Genomic DNA, 15,254 nt, shown 5'->3' with positions numbered 1-15,254 from the left:
TTTATATTTTTTCCAGCTTGATTGTGATTCTTCTGCATCAATGTACCAAAGCAAAAATCCTTATATGTGAAAACTTACTTGGCAAATAAACCTGATTCTGATTTTAAAAACTCATTTATGCTCTGTATTGTATTATAAAATATTACTGTGCATTAGTTTATTTATTGTGAATAAGGCAGAAGCAGTAGGGAGTAGTTAGGCAACTTTTTTGTTTGTTTTGTTTATTTATTTATTTAATCAAAACAAAACACATCAAGTAACATTTCTGTTTCCTTGTTTACAGTCCTTATACTAATAATAAAATAATATAAACAGCAGTATAATAGTTTAAAGTTAATATAAGACATAAATATAGGGCTAAATATACAGTGCAGCCATAATATAATATTAATAATGTGTGTATGAGAAATTATATATATACACAGACATCAGACACCTGACCATCTGGATGTTTTATTGTATTTTTATGAACTCCTGGTTTATTTTTATACAGTTATATAACGTTAAATATTAAAAATTAAAGATATCTGTTTTGTCAATTTGTTTCTTTGTTGTTTCTGTAATTTGATAGAATATAAAAAGTATACTAGCAGCCAGGGCCAGATTAACACTTCACTGTACCCTGGGCAACAATATTCAAGGGCCCCATCATCACGACCCCAGGATCGCTATAATCTGGCAAAATACAGAATAAATTACAGTAATATACAGTAAATATAATCAATACTTCAATAAGTAACTGTCATCAAGTGCATTTTGATGTACAGATGTGCAAATGCTCATAGAACTACAAACGCACCGCTATGTTCTCTTGTCAAGACCACTCACTCACATATGTTATGAAAACAAAACACATCAGCATCAGTTTAATCTGGCAAAATTGACCCACTACATAGAGAGGGAAGGAAGTGTCCTCCATTTTCACAAAAAAAATAAATAGGCAACCACTTTCAAAGCATCCAAAATGTATTTAACAACACCTACTCCCAACACAAATGTATTGAACTGATAGAGCCATCACGGAGGAAGTCCACAGACAAGACACAAACAAAAATCCATAATCTCCTAGAATCAAGTAACGTTAGCATTTTGGTCCTCAGCTCATTTTAAGCAGAAATCAGAATTAAACAGGACAATCCAGTTACAGTGCAATATAAACAGTTTGAAATCTGCCTGTTTTCTCTCAACAACAATAAACAATGTGCCGCATTTTCATGGAGCCTGTACCGTACAGGGGCTGCTCGCAGACTCGACGAGCGGTTCAGCTGGCGGTGAGACTAGAGACCCATCACCGCTTCCCTCACCGGTCGCACTCGCAGCAGAACCCGGGCCGTCGGTTGAAGATGCCGCCGGGGGCTCTTCGCTCTCGGGGCTGTGAACATTAGCTAGCGCCGGCAGTGAAGAAGTGTCCTGGCTAGCTGAGCGGTCCTCGTTGACGGATGCTGCCTTAGCAGAACAGTTGCTAACGTTTACTAGCGTGAAGAAACTCCCTACTTTCGGTATATATTTTAAATGTTTCCTTTTTTAATTTCCGTTTGGCGCTCCCACTGAGATTCTCCATGTTTGAGTAGTGTTGCGTAGCGGCGCTTGACGTCACGCGACCTGCTCAGTGCACGTTGATTGGCGTCACCTTTGACCTGCCTCATACGGGCTGACCAATGAGGAGAGGGTCTCAGCTCACGGTCACAGTCACAGGCAGCCAGGGGCAGAGATTATGTGCAGCGCAACGGCTCCGGCGGACAGTTCAACATATAAACGAGATATAACCAGATCTTGTTCTTGTGCCCTCTCTGCCCTGGGCCCTTTAGAGGTTAATCCGGCCTTGATAGCAGCAGTTTATTGTGTTGTGTTACCACAGGAGGTCGTTGTTGTTCATTCAATCTGCAGTCTTTGGTCAGTCAACGGCTGTCACACTCAAACTTTAATACAAACTATATGAACAACTGTCGGCGGTGACATTGTAGTCTGTATATACAAACTGTTGCACTTTATTACATTTATAAACTTTAAAAAACAAACAAACAACCGGGAAGAGACAAATTAACAACAAACGGAAATTAACGGTCGTTCAGCCCTCCACTCCCAGCATGCTTTGCGCCACCAGTTAAAAGCCGTTAATAAACGGATCAACGGTTCGTTTCAAGTATCAAAGTTAACCAGCGCAAAGTTTCCATTTATCAGCACTGCTGTGTTTGTCCCCAACAGTTTGTTCAGGGTTTTTATTTAGTGGCAGCAACAATACACCGTTGATGAAGTACATGTTCCCGTTAAAGGCAGCGGGCTCTCAGTGTCTGTGTCACTATATCACTCTGATTTCTCTTCAGATCGAATAAATCTTTCGCCTTTTACTAAAGATTTCCGTGGAGAGGATCAATAAGAGTATAACGCAATTTTTTGATGCCCTGCTTAACTGTGGGGCTTCCTGATATGTGAAAAATAAATAAACAAGTTAATAATGAAACTTTATCTTCCAGTGTCAGTTTATAGTCTCTGTGTGAGGGGGCGGGGCTTTATGAAACTTTAATGTAAGATTTATTTATTTATCTAAAAGTATAAATACAAACAGTCTGAATTAATAAATGTATCAGTGCAGTTGTGCTTCTGATTGAGAGATTAATTTAATTATTTTAAATTCAAACAAAATAACAGATTTAAAATATAAATTCTACGTAACCGGGACGTAAGAACGTAATCCCATCATGCTTTGCGCCACCGTGCGATCGGCGAACTAGAGGCGAATAAAAGTTCGTTTGTCTCATTAAAAGTCCTCAGTGATTGATTTATTTATTGGGTTGTTTATTTGCACTTTATGTGGGTTTAGATTTTAGTCTCAGTAACATTTGACAGTGAACACCACAACACAAAGCGCTGTTGGCTCCAATCAGGTCGATCAGAGGAACTATCGATTATCAGATCGCTCTTGTTTCTCTTCAGATCGAATAAATCTTTCGCCTTTTACTAAAGATTTCCGTGGAGAGGATCAATAAGAGTATAACGCAATTTTTTGATGCCCTGCTCATGTGGGGCTTCCTGATATGTGAAAAATAAATAAACAAGTTAATAATGTGTTAATATCTTTACTGGTCAAACATAATAAACAACTCTCTGTGATTGAAGTTAGATTATAGACTGTGTGTGTGTGTGTGTGTGACTCTCTGAAACTTTAATGTAAAATGTATTTATTAATTTTATTTATTAATTAAGTGTGAATACAAACAGCCTGAATTATTAAATGTATCAGTGAAGTTGTGACGCACACAAAATGTACGGTCACATCTTTTTTTTTTATGTATTTGATCAATAATTTCTGAGCTTTATGTACGGTCTTATTTTAAACTGTGTTAGTCTGCTGGCTCCTGTACATTGTTTCATTTTCTATTAAAGGACTAATTGAGTCTGTGTGTTTTAAAGAGTCATTTCCTAATAGCCTGTTGGTTATGTTATTAAAATATAAGTGTATAAAGTGATACTGTGATTTACTTTAGTTCATCATATTGTTAACAGCGCTGCAGTCCTGTCCATGTACAGTAAATGTCTATTCTGTTAAAGTACAGAGCAACTACGATGATTTAAATGTACGATTTTATTGTCAAAAAAGCTGATTTTAGTTTGGTATTGAGGCAGAAATGAGTGAATTTAATATGAGACTATGTGAATTTTTATACTCTTGATTGATGTAAAGTTTGTTTAGAGACATTTTAGAGGTTTGATGTCTGATAAAGGCATACGTGGTGTTTTGATATATTTTATTATTAAATAGCCTTAATAACCTTCACATGCTTCATACATGGAGGAAACAAACATGTTGTGAACACAGTGACCCAAACTACAAGAGACAATGACTGTTTGCAGCTGGTAAATGTTTAATAAAATAACTTGAGAAGACGCTGAAAAAAGAGCCACACGTCTGCCTGCTTCATTTCTTTATGTTCTCTCAGGTACACACACCTGTTTGTAGGATTCATCACACTGAGGCCTGTAACACAGTCGCGCTTTTAAATGCAAGATTAACGTAATTAATTTAAATTCTTAAAAAATAACAGCGATGTAGAATATTATATATCTCAACCACTATTAGACGACTGATTTTGGACAAACAGAAGAAGACACCTGATGACTTTGATGAATCCTTCCCATGAGGATGAAATGTTATTATTTTGAAGGGTGAAATATCTCAAATATTGGACTGAAATACAAAACAGATCCATGATGATGACCTACTAACTTTTCCTCCAGTGCCACCAACATGTAGCATTCATTCATTCATATCTGCCGCCGTTTGGTTTTCCTTTTCCCCATTTCATGTTGGATCAATTAGAAACATTCCTCTGTGTTTATTAGAGGATCAATCAGATCAGACAGAGGGAGGACTGCTCACCCAGGTTCAGTCTGATCCTTTGTGTTCAGCACTCACTATGAGACACAGTAGGACTGAAACTCTGTTCTTTAGGACCTCCTGAGGTTTCTCTGCTGTCTCTCTTGTTGCCATAAAGTGTTTGAGAGTTATTAAACCCAGAGAAGGTTTCCCCGTTAGTGCCTGTACCAGGGCAGTCTGGGGTACCTGGTGTTACCCATTATTTACCTTTATTGAAGAGGCATTTTTTGTTAAAATAAAGTCCAAGTGGGTTTTTTTTTATTTTATTTATTGTTATTTTATATACAGTATACACCACTTATTGCATGAGTAATAAGTGGTGCTGTTGTGGCGAGGAGTGAAAATGTATTTGTAAATGGGGGAGGAAGGATAACTAAGAGAAGGAACTAACTTACGGACCGACAACGCCATATATAGGATATGAAAACCAAATTCTTTGAAAGGGCACAGGTTCGAAACTGATGAGGCAGAGACAGTAGGTAAAATAGAACAAATGTTTTTATTACAAAAATGATCTAAAAGAAACCAACTATAAAACAGTGCTAAAACTAATGAAATACATGATTAACTCAAATCAGTGGGCTGGGGCCTCAGTGGGGGCAGACTACTGGTAAAGTACCCTGTCTCACTAGTCTGGGGGGGCAACACTACAAACACTAAAACACATGCACTAAAAGAGCCCCAGTGCCTACTTGCATGCAACAGGAGTGAGGGTCCACCACGGTGCCTAGCCGCCCACCTGAGGACACCCAGGCCGCACCAAAAAAGCAAGGAAACAAACGAAAAGGCACTCCTGAAACAGAGAGAATCAAAAGTTAACAAAAACCAACAACCCCATTGATAACCAAACAATCTCAAAACATACACTCAAGCAAAATAATAGAAATATATTCAAAGTAAACTTAATAAATAAACTAACGAAAAGAAAAGGCAAACCTAACAACACACAACAGAACAGCAGCAGGTGAGCCTAAAACACAAAAAGGCACATGTTAGTTGGGCAGACAACTATAAACCAGGAAACACAAACAAAATGGGGACCCTACTCACCACCTTCAGCCGGCAACCACCACCAGGGACCAGCAAGAGGTTAAACTGAGCCAGCTGAAGCCTTTTATACTGCACCTGGGCAGGGGGAGGAGCTAGGGGAGGAGTTTTGCTGGACTACCGGGGTTGCGTTCACAACACCTCACTGTGGTTCACTACACTGTCAAACGATTAAAATATTTAATCGCGATTAATCGAATTAATGTCATAGTTAACTCGCAATTAATCGCACATTTTTATCTATTCTAAATGTCCCTTGATTTCTTTTTGTCCCATTATGTTTTCTCATTTTAATGCTCTTATCAACATGGAAAAGTGGATCGGCTTGCTTTGAGCAAATGTTGTTTTTATTGAAAACAACATTGGCGTATACTGTAGTGTTCAATTTCACACTAACATTCTCACGTGGATCAAATAATCTCTCACACAATGTAACACTGTCCGTCAATAAAAGGGTGAAAAAAATACTTTGTCACACAAACAGCCCCTTCAACAGCCCTTTCTAAGGGATCAAAACAGGGCGATACAAAATAAAATTACAAAGTGCACATGTAAGGTAAACTAGGACTCAGCCTATAGTGCAGTTAAACCACGACTTAATACTTTCCTCAAGTTTGCTTTGAACATAGCAGTCAGACTACTGCTCTTATTCACCAGAGGCTCAACCCAGCCTCTTATTTCAGAAACAATGAACAGTAACAGTTCCCAATAAAAGGTAAGTCTACTACTTCTTTGCTTTGAGCCAGTTACTCAAACAGACAAGCCTGTTGACATTTTCAGACAACAAGGAATCCATTTCGGCGTCTCGCGCTCGCCATCCACTCAAAACGTAACGTCTACTACTCTTAAACACGTGTGTGCGGCGTGCCTGTTGTTTTGTTTCCGGTCTACCTAGATCCGGTGTGGTGTTGTAGTTTTTCTAACGTTACTAGTTGTTGCAACTACAAAGTGTGCTAGGCGTTAATCTCGCGATAAAAAAAAATGACGCCGTTAAAATAGGTTTGTGTTAACGCCGTTAATAACGCGTTAAACTGAAAATTTTCACTTTCTTACCGTAAAAAAACAAAACATGTAACAAGTATCGCAATCTGTCAGAAAAGCTGTGAAATCTGATATTTTAGGTCCGAACCGTCCGATATACGGCTCTGTGTTGTTTTTATATTAATAATTGTGTTTAGTTTAATTGAATTAACTGACCTAAGTTCTCGATGCCATTCTCAGGTCATCAGTGTTGCTTCGGCTTTTCTGTCTGTGCTTCTGCGTCCGTTCTTTGGTACAACTTAACTATTTTGCTTTTATGTAGTTTTGACCACAGGTTCTTCTCCAGCATGTAGTCGTGGTTGGCGAAGAAAACGACGTGTGTTTTCGTCTTTTCAACATAGTAGTTAGAGTACTTATTGTAGTCCTCGGTCATGAATCCATACAAGTCCACCTGAAGACGAGAAAAACAGAGTTAGATGAGAAGATCAACACCAATCTCACGTCTGTCTGTCCAATTCGTAGCTACAGCCAGCAGACAGTTAGCTTATCATTAGCGTAAAGCCTCAGTAAAGCTCACTAATTAACACGTTATTATCACGTCAACATTTTGAGGGTTTTGTTTGGGTCTTTTTAAGAAATGACCGAAAAATTTTGTTTTTGAAACAGATTAAACAAACCAGATAAAACATTTATTAGTGAGCTTTACAGGAGCTGTTTCCAGTTTTTATGCTAAGCTAAGTTAATCACCTTCGAACCGAAGTGTGAACCTATCGTGACGTCACCCATTGGTTTGTGGAGCTCCGTTTTGAAGCCTTGTGTTTTGGACAGTAAAACGGAGCCAGCGCGAGCCAGCGGAGGTCACGTACTGCGAGTTGCTCTACGCTCATTGGCTGCGCAGTTTTGACTCGTCCACAGTCGGAAACAATCTTATTACAGCTAAACAGTAAACTAAAACATGTTTCTGAGACGATTTTAAGTCAGAAATAGTCAACACAGTCACAGAATCTATCAGTTTGATCTGAGTTTTGTGTGCTGAGCTGGATGAACTCACTGAGAGTGACCTGTCAATCAATACGTAGCCCCGCCCCAAAAGCATACGCAACTTTACCGTCTATTTTACTCTAAAGCGGACCATAACTTAAACTTAACTTAAATCAACATCATAATGTTTGGAAGAAGATGTGAAACTAGCGATTGAGACCATAAACTTGTTAGTAAACTGCTTATATATACTGTCAATGCTTCAAACTCCCTGCACATCTCCCTGAATGTTGAACTATATCCTTTATTGTATACTATACACTTCAATAACACAATAAACTCATTGAATACTTTAATGTCAATAACTTTGAGTCAAACTGCAGAGTCAGGGCAATAAAGAACATTCTTAATAACGTTGCCAGACCCTGTCACTCTTTCCATGTCCTGCCTTTTGTCTTAAACTCACACTCACCCTCCGCACCCTATTTATTCACTCTCCTCCTGAACAGGTTTAAACAGGGATGTTTAAATTTTTTAGTAACAAGTTTAAGTAACATTAACTTACGACGTCACAGGTGTGCAGAGCCAAGAAGACAGTGAACGCCCCGTTGGTTGGTCTGACTATCGCCCAGAATGTTGCATTCAGATTACGAGACTTTAAGAAGCTGGGGGCAAAGAACAAAGTCAAAAACACATATACAGACTCATTAAAGGTCGTAAATGACGTAAGAATTTGCTTTTAATCTGAGATACTTTGTCAACTCTTAAGTCTTATATTATCGCTTGTTTTTTTTTTGCTTTCTGCTTAATATTTAGCACTTTTGGTCTGAGAATACTATTATTGTAAAAAACAAACAGTCTGTGTGGGGTTATGAGAGGGTATTCACCTGTTCCGCACATATCTGAGGAAATCCTGGTGCAGAACATAAAAGCGAGTCTCATTGTACTGCCCGCCGTAGTACGTCCGTGGCCTGTAGGACGGATTAAAAAGGCAGAGTTAGAAGTGACGTTTGCAGGATGGCATGATGAAAAGCAGGCTTAGTTTGTATATACAAGTTAATACAAGAGCTGGGGAATTGGATACAGACTTTACCTCAAATTAACTCAGTGACAGCACACGATCCACTTTTGTTATTATTAAGTATATTAGATGTGGGTGGAGGATGAGCGCAGTATCTCTGATTTGTTTATCTGACTGTGAATGATCAACTTTATTGAGTCTTAACGTGTGTCAGTGGACGCTTTTAGAGAGTCTGAAGACTTTAAAACTTTATTTTTAAAGTAAAAAGAATATGTATCAACTCGTTTTCTGTGCTTCCTTACAAAAAGAATTATTATGTTTGAAATGTGTTTTTAAATGTATAATTTAAGGATATAATATTTAACATTTCCACGTAAAAATGTCAATGAACACCTAAGTTCTGAACTTTTTTATCCAGTTTTAATCACTTTTTTACAATGAACTGTTTAGATCTTGGTTGTTTTTAACTCTTTATCTTATCTGGAAGTTATCAGAGAAACAAGATGAGCTAACATTAGCAGCAGCTTGTCTTACAGCCCCTCTGAACACTGGTTTTCAAGGTGGAACTGCTTTATTCAGGGTTTTTTACTGGCTTTAATCACAGCATCTGTTTAATTTGGAGAGGAGGAAAATAATAATAATTCAGCTCCTGGTAAAAACAACAACTCCCATGATCCCAACGCCACTTCACTTCTTGTTATTGTTTCAATGTGCAGCAGTAATTACATATTGTGTGTTTAAATGTAAACAAAAATCTTATTCTAATTTAAAAGCCAAATTAAAAGTGTTGCTTGTTATGTTTATAACAAAGATGAGTTTTACTTTTCTGTTTTTTTTAAAAGGGAGTTTTGTGTCTTACAGAGTTTCCTGTGAATTACATGTAACCTCTATAAACTCACACCTGCTCTCCCATTTGCATCAGATATTAGACTGTGTGTGTGAGAGTTCATATTCACCGTTTGTTATGAAATGGGCTAGCTGTGACCCTTTCTCCTTTGAGGAGACCCTCGAGCCAAAAGAAATCCCTCATCCCCTCAGGAATTAACACGTGTTTTATACCCTGTCAACAGGAAGAAGAAGACAGATGAACGAGGGTTTAAACCAGAACAATATCACACTAACGTCATTCAGATTCAGGGTACCTCATCATTGGGGATAGATGTGTATCCGTACTTCTTCAGCAGATACTGCGACATGGTGATGGAGTGGGCCGTGTGGACGTACACTGACGTTTTGTTTCCCACGTCTTCCTCGTAGCCTTTAATGATGGCGCCGTTCATCCTGCCGTGCAAACACATACAAATGTAAGATTAAGATAAGATATAATATAACAATGTGTTAAACCCTTGAGGGAAACAGACAAACCAGAATAGTACGAGTATAAATATACAGATTAAAATAAAGGTAAAGATGAAGCACACTAGATATGTCGACATGTGGTTGGACTTTCATCAGATAATTATAGTTAATACATTTCTTTGATACCCACAAAGGCTCTGAATGAAGATTATGATCAAACATACGAGGTCTGCGTAGATTTTTTCGTTTCCAGCGTCAATAAAACGCCTTTTTAACTAAATTAAACTGAATTCAGACTAACTACGATAATCAGCAGCTGTCAACACGCAATAACAGATTATTGTCAAACACAGCAACTAAATCAGAATGCAAACAGACATATACGTCTATTGACTGGGTGTTCACTATGTGTACAAAGGAGAGGCTGAGCATATATGCATAGCTGTATCCGACTGTTTGTATTTCATGGACAGCTCCGTATGAGCACTTAGCATACGTTATGTACAGGATGAATTATAATATATATATATTATAATTATTACAGCGTGCTATGACGGTCTAAACCAAGAGGAGCATTCAGATCAGCTTGTTCAGAGAGGTTGTCGCCACGCTAGCGTTAGCATTTTTATCTAATACAACCGCTAACATGACTGTTCAGGCTCATTAATTGTTTCTGGGGATTTTTAAATGAATTTATCGATATGTTAAACACATTTTCACAAGTCTGATTGATTGATTGACATGTATGACCAAACAAAAGTGTGATCTGGATTTGGTGGTAAAGGTAAGCGAGTGAAGCTTGTACATTTATATATATAATAAGGGTTCGGCACAGATAATGTGTTCAGCTCTGACTCACAGCGAACAGGTTTCTCTGGAATGAGGCCACGAGAGAAGACAATAAAATATCTGATTCTTGACATCTTGTTTATTATTGCATGGTGCTAACACAGCGCCAGGCTCCTCTGGCACATTACTGGCAAATCAACAGAAAGGATTCACTGCCCAACAACCGTGTAATATGTTAACAAGCTCCTTCGTCAGTATGCAGTGCCAAATAGCTCAAGGTGAAGTAAGGTAAGGTTAGTTGTTTGTGTGAGCCGTGGCAGCAACTTCATGAACTGTGGCAAAGCCCCTGTGGCACGTTTTCAACCGTCTGAAGATCTGTGCCCACGTGTTTCATGAATTTAGAATTTAGTTGATAATTTTTTGCCGATTTGGTGCTACGTATTTTAACTAACTTCTCCTAGGGCTTCACACAGTCAAAAACTTGAATTTCAGCACATCGCCAAGAAGCAGGAAGTTATCATAACCTCTGTGTACTTTGTCCAATCTGCATCAAACTTCACATGTTTGATTGTCTTTAATATCATCTATAATAAGTGAGTAATAAATGAGTGTGGGTTTAAGACAAAAGGCAGGACATGGAAAGAGTGATAGCGTCTGTCAACGTTATTAAGAATGTTCTTTATCGCCCTGACTCTGCAGTTTGACAAGTCCAAAAGGGCTGAATACTTTTTACCTACAGATAATAGCGTGTGACCGAAGGCCTTCTTTTTATTCTACAGACTGTCACAACAGAAACCCTGGATCCACTCCCATTGTCCTATTCAACAAACTCAACTCTGCCGCATCGACTCTCTCAAAATCCACACAATTGGACATGCATCAGTGATGGAGATCAGCAGGACTCTCGTGGTTCAGCGCATTGACACAGTATTTGTTCTCCAGTCATGTGACAAAGATAAGCTAAAACTGGACGAGAGGCTTTGGGGTTGTTGGCGGGGCAGGATGTATAAGAGGAATAATGGGATCCTCATATCACTAAATACTAATGGAGACTAATGATTACGCGTCACAGTGTTTGGAAGCCTTATACGCCGCCGGGTGGGGCCGAACAAACAGAATCAACAAGTTTTCTTACCGGAAAACATAATCATGAGAATCGATTTCTTTCCCCTTTTTAGAGCCGTTGAGGATCCCCCCGGTGCCCACCACGGCACAGCGCACGCAGCCGCCACTGCCGGGCTTTGGAAGCAGCAGCGGCTCCTTCGGCTTCGGGATCAACTTCACTGCAGGTATCACCTCTGCAAAACAAAACATAAACTAACAAAAACATGCAAAACATGCAAAACAAAAACTAACAAAAACTAACAAAAACATGCAAAACACACACACGAGATGCACCATCAGTTCACAACAGGAGCTTTTACAACTGTAATCATTATTTTTATGTTAACAATGACAACCAGTATGAAGTTTAAACCATAATAATGCATTTATTACATGATTATACCGTAAAACTTCTAATAATAACCCGGGGCTAAATCACTAAACTCACCCTGCCTTTAATTGGGGACAGGCCTTTAATTCCTTTCTTTGCTCAGTACAGATGGAAATATTATCATATTGCTTTCCCTGAGTTTTGTTTATCAAATTTAACGACTAACTTGAATTTCAGGTCGTATTTGCGTTTCTTTGGTTTTAAACATCCAGTCAGTTTTTAAAAATCCAGACCAGGCCTCTAAAGGAGACCTGCATCTATCTGGGACTCTGCTTCTATTAGAAGTTTTACGGTATATTTTGTGAGATCTTAACTTTCACCTAAAATTCTGCATCAGGAAACAGTTTAAAAGTTCCTAAAACCAAAACAATGAGCTAAAAGATGTTAAAATGTTCAGACCTAGAAAAGCAAAACATTTTGACAAATTTGAAGGAAAAAACAGAGAAAATTACAGACCAGATGTTTAAAACTCACATCAGTCAGCGTTATGTTGCCAAAACAATGAGATCAGCAGTTTAACAATATCAGGAAGAAATAAAATGGATAAAAATACCAATTATCTGATCAGTTACATACACAGAGTGATTGTGAAATACAGTCTTGGTACACTTTATCTCTCTCACACACACACACACACACACACACACACACACTAATGCGTACCGTCGTATTTGAATCCCATGAAACCAAACGGGTTGTTAAAATGTGAAAGTCGGTTCCACTCGCTCATGTTGAAATTGTCTTTGTGCAGATACAGACGTATGTTGGGGAGAAAAGCCTTCTTGAAGCTCGGATCCTCAGATTTGCGCAGAGACTGGGCACACGTCTGAGAATTAAATATGAATTAATTAAATATTAACGAAACAAAACATATAAAATGTGAATGTGTTTATCTGGCTACATTTAATTGAAACTCAGTTGATAGAAAAGCCAAACAGGTTGAGTGAGATTACTCATTGATAGGCGATAGGTTTGTGAAAGCATTTAAAGTGGAAACCAAAGAAAATCCAAGCAGGTCACACCAAAGATACACAGCTGAAGATGTGGCTGTGCAGACACCAGCTGTGATTACCCACTCCCACAAAAGTTAACACATCCATATCTGCTCTGTCTTATCTTGTCCTAACTTGCTTACTGTCTGTCTGGGTGGGGCATCCTGGTTATAAACCTCCTCAAAATCCCACTGAGGAAGCCCCTTGAAGGAATTTTTGGAGAGGATGGGCATGGGAGTCTCGACCACGGGGGCACTCGTGGTGGCTGCGATACGGTCGGGTTTTAGCTTTGTCACCGAGACTGTTTTTGTGGCGTCAGCATTTTTTGGTTTATGTGATGTGGTGAACACAGGAGGAGGTGAAGTTGAGTTTCTTATTATATTCCAGTATTCAAACAAACTGCCTTCACCTCTGTATCTGAATTTTCCTGAGACAGCAGTCCGGCTGAGTTGAAAGTTTGACAAAAGAGTAATAGATTCAATATATAATATGTATTATGTGTTATATATTAGGAAGATACAAGTTTAAGTGTCTTTAAAATACAGTTTTATACACATTTCTCTTAAAAAACATGAACAGAATTAGCAACAGAAATTGTTTTAACAGATTAAATAAATCTTCCAACATACTACAAACACAACTTACCTGATGCTTTCTGATAAATATCCCCATGATATAATTAAAAGAACAACAGCAACTGAGATCACAAACAGCCAAGCAGTAATCCTGGAGGTTAAGAGCGCCATTCCTAAAAGATTTGCTGTCCGGTTAAGAAACAGTGACTCTGTGGTTTGTTTTTTTCTTCTGGAGACTCTGGCTCGATGGAAAAGTGTACCTTGTCACAAAGGTTGATTTGGGCAGGGCTAATGTGCAGGTAGAGATAGACACACAATGAAACAGGAACCATACACACACATACACCTTCACAATAGTACATTGTGGTGGTTTATTACACAATAGAGGAGTTTTTTCTTAGGGTTAGATAGGATTTGTTCCTGTTAGATTTAACCCATAAGAACCCAGACCCATTTATCCTTGAGGGAAAATTATGGGGGATATACCAAAGACCAAGTGGAACTCATAGAACACATTTCTGATGTTTTGTTTAAAATACTACCCCAAAATGTCAAAGATCTGTAATGTGACATATAAGTCACAATGGGCGTTTATGGTAAATGTATTCCGTATTTGAAAACAAATCACTTGACAGCTTTTCTGCTAACAGAAACACAAATTTGCATTTTTATTTGCAACTCATTTACAAAATGAACATTTATCAAAACTCTGTCTTTAATTGTGCTGTCTGTTTAACAACTAATTATTTTTTTGATTTGTTTAAGTAACAAAATGATAATAAATCAATAATAAATAAAAATTAAAGCTGCAAGCAGCATTGGGCGGCACCTCGCACTCCACGCAACTCGGGGGTGTCCTCAGTGGTCGCTGGCTCGGTTCCTAATTAAAGGTGCAAATCAAAATCCATCGCCACGCCACAGACACAACAAATAACTTAATGATATTCTTTCATTGTGAACGTTTTCAGAGTGAAATGGCATATGGCATATCAATTTCAGGCTTAAATGAACAAGTTCAGGTTGAAGCCCCGCCCATTTTTGAGTACAGATATGAATACAGATAGTTTACAGTTTTATAACCCTAACCCAGAATCCTTTCAATGTTTTCTTCACTAGCATTGCTGTACAACTACAGAGGCCCAAAAACTGAACTTGCTAGCAGACTTTGATGCCTCAAAGCATCAAAATAAGTCTTTTTTTTTCTAAATTCAACTCCAAACGCCACAGATACCGTTCAACAAAGCGTCACAACATTTACTAAACATCACCAGCAAAGTTCAGCTGGATCTGTTCAATCTGCTCGGAGTAGTACATGAAAGTATAAAACATTTACCACAGTAGGGTCGTTCATAGTGAGACTCTTATCAGACGGATTGTTTGTTTTATGTTATATTGTTTGTTTTTATTTTAGATTATTTATTTATTTTATGGGGGGGGGCTGTAGGTGTGAATGTGTTTGTCTAGACTAATAACATCTCTGGGGTTTCCCAAGGCCTTTTACACAATGCATGCTGGGATAGGCCTCAGCTCCACTGCTGAGTAGGCCAAACGTGGCTATAAGTTTGGCTTAATCATTTATTTTTTAAAATGTGGGAGGAAACCAAAGCTACTCGGGGAAAACCCACGCCAACACGGTGAGCACTCTGTACTCCTCACAGCAAAAGGGGGTCAAAGGCTGGAATTGAACCTTCACCTGATA

At 38.4% G+C, this 15,254-nt stretch overlaps 1 protein-coding gene, 1 long non-coding RNA gene and 2 other non-coding genes across 6 annotated transcripts in view; 2 read left to right on the top strand and 2 right to left on the bottom strand.

Moving 5' to 3' along the window:
* The window catches only part of LOC127373878 (uncharacterized), a 38,028-nt gene extending 35,019 nt beyond the window's left edge, over positions 1 to 3,009 (bottom strand). Inside the window, exon 1 of one of the 2 annotated variants that reach the window (XR_007886945.1) lies at positions 1,228 to 3,009. This is a non-coding gene — a long non-coding RNA (uncharacterized LOC127373878). The remainder of the gene's footprint in view (positions 1 to 1,227) is intronic. The other variant, XR_007886946.1, reaches the window with a different exon arrangement.
* Positions 2,305 to 2,420, top strand: LOC127373953 (U5 spliceosomal RNA). Its single transcript, XR_007886966.1, has one exon. It is a non-coding gene; the product is annotated as a U5 spliceosomal RNA (small nuclear RNA).
* Positions 2,915 to 3,028, top strand: LOC127373945 (U5 spliceosomal RNA). Its single transcript, XR_007886959.1, has one exon. It is a non-coding gene; the product is annotated as a U5 spliceosomal RNA (small nuclear RNA).
* Positions 3,029 to 4,855: 1,827 nt separating this feature from the next.
* Positions 4,856 to 13,838, bottom strand: LOC127373870 (alpha-N-acetylgalactosaminide alpha-2,6-sialyltransferase 1). 2 transcript variants are annotated; one of them, XM_051418715.1, is made up of 9 exons: positions 13,626 to 13,838; positions 13,124 to 13,424; positions 12,652 to 12,814; positions 11,629 to 11,791; positions 9,548 to 9,686; positions 9,362 to 9,465; positions 8,272 to 8,355; positions 7,950 to 8,049; positions 4,856 to 6,854 (listed from the first exon to the last, which is right to left on the bottom strand). In XM_051418715.1, exons 1-9 carry the CDS (start codon positions 13,724 to 13,726, stop codon positions 6,648 to 6,650), a joined length of 1,362 nt encoding a protein of 453 aa, XP_051274675.1. In that variant the 5' UTR covers positions 13,727 to 13,838; the 3' UTR covers positions 4,856 to 6,647. The 2 variants fall into 2 exon arrangements, with proteins under 2 accessions (XP_051274675.1, XP_051274676.1); XM_051418716.1 differs by lacking the exon at positions 13,124 to 13,424 and having other exon boundaries at positions 13,626 to 13,809.
* Between the last annotated feature and the right edge of the window lie 1,416 nt (positions 13,839 to 15,254).

This window comes from Dicentrarchus labrax, unplaced genomic scaffold (genome assembly GCF_905237075.1).
Source record: "Dicentrarchus labrax unplaced genomic scaffold, dlabrax2021, whole genome shotgun sequence".
In the NCBI taxonomy this organism is placed as follows: Eukaryota; Metazoa; Chordata; class Actinopteri; family Moronidae; genus Dicentrarchus; species Dicentrarchus labrax.
This window is presented reverse-complemented; position numbering and strand designations above follow the sequence as displayed.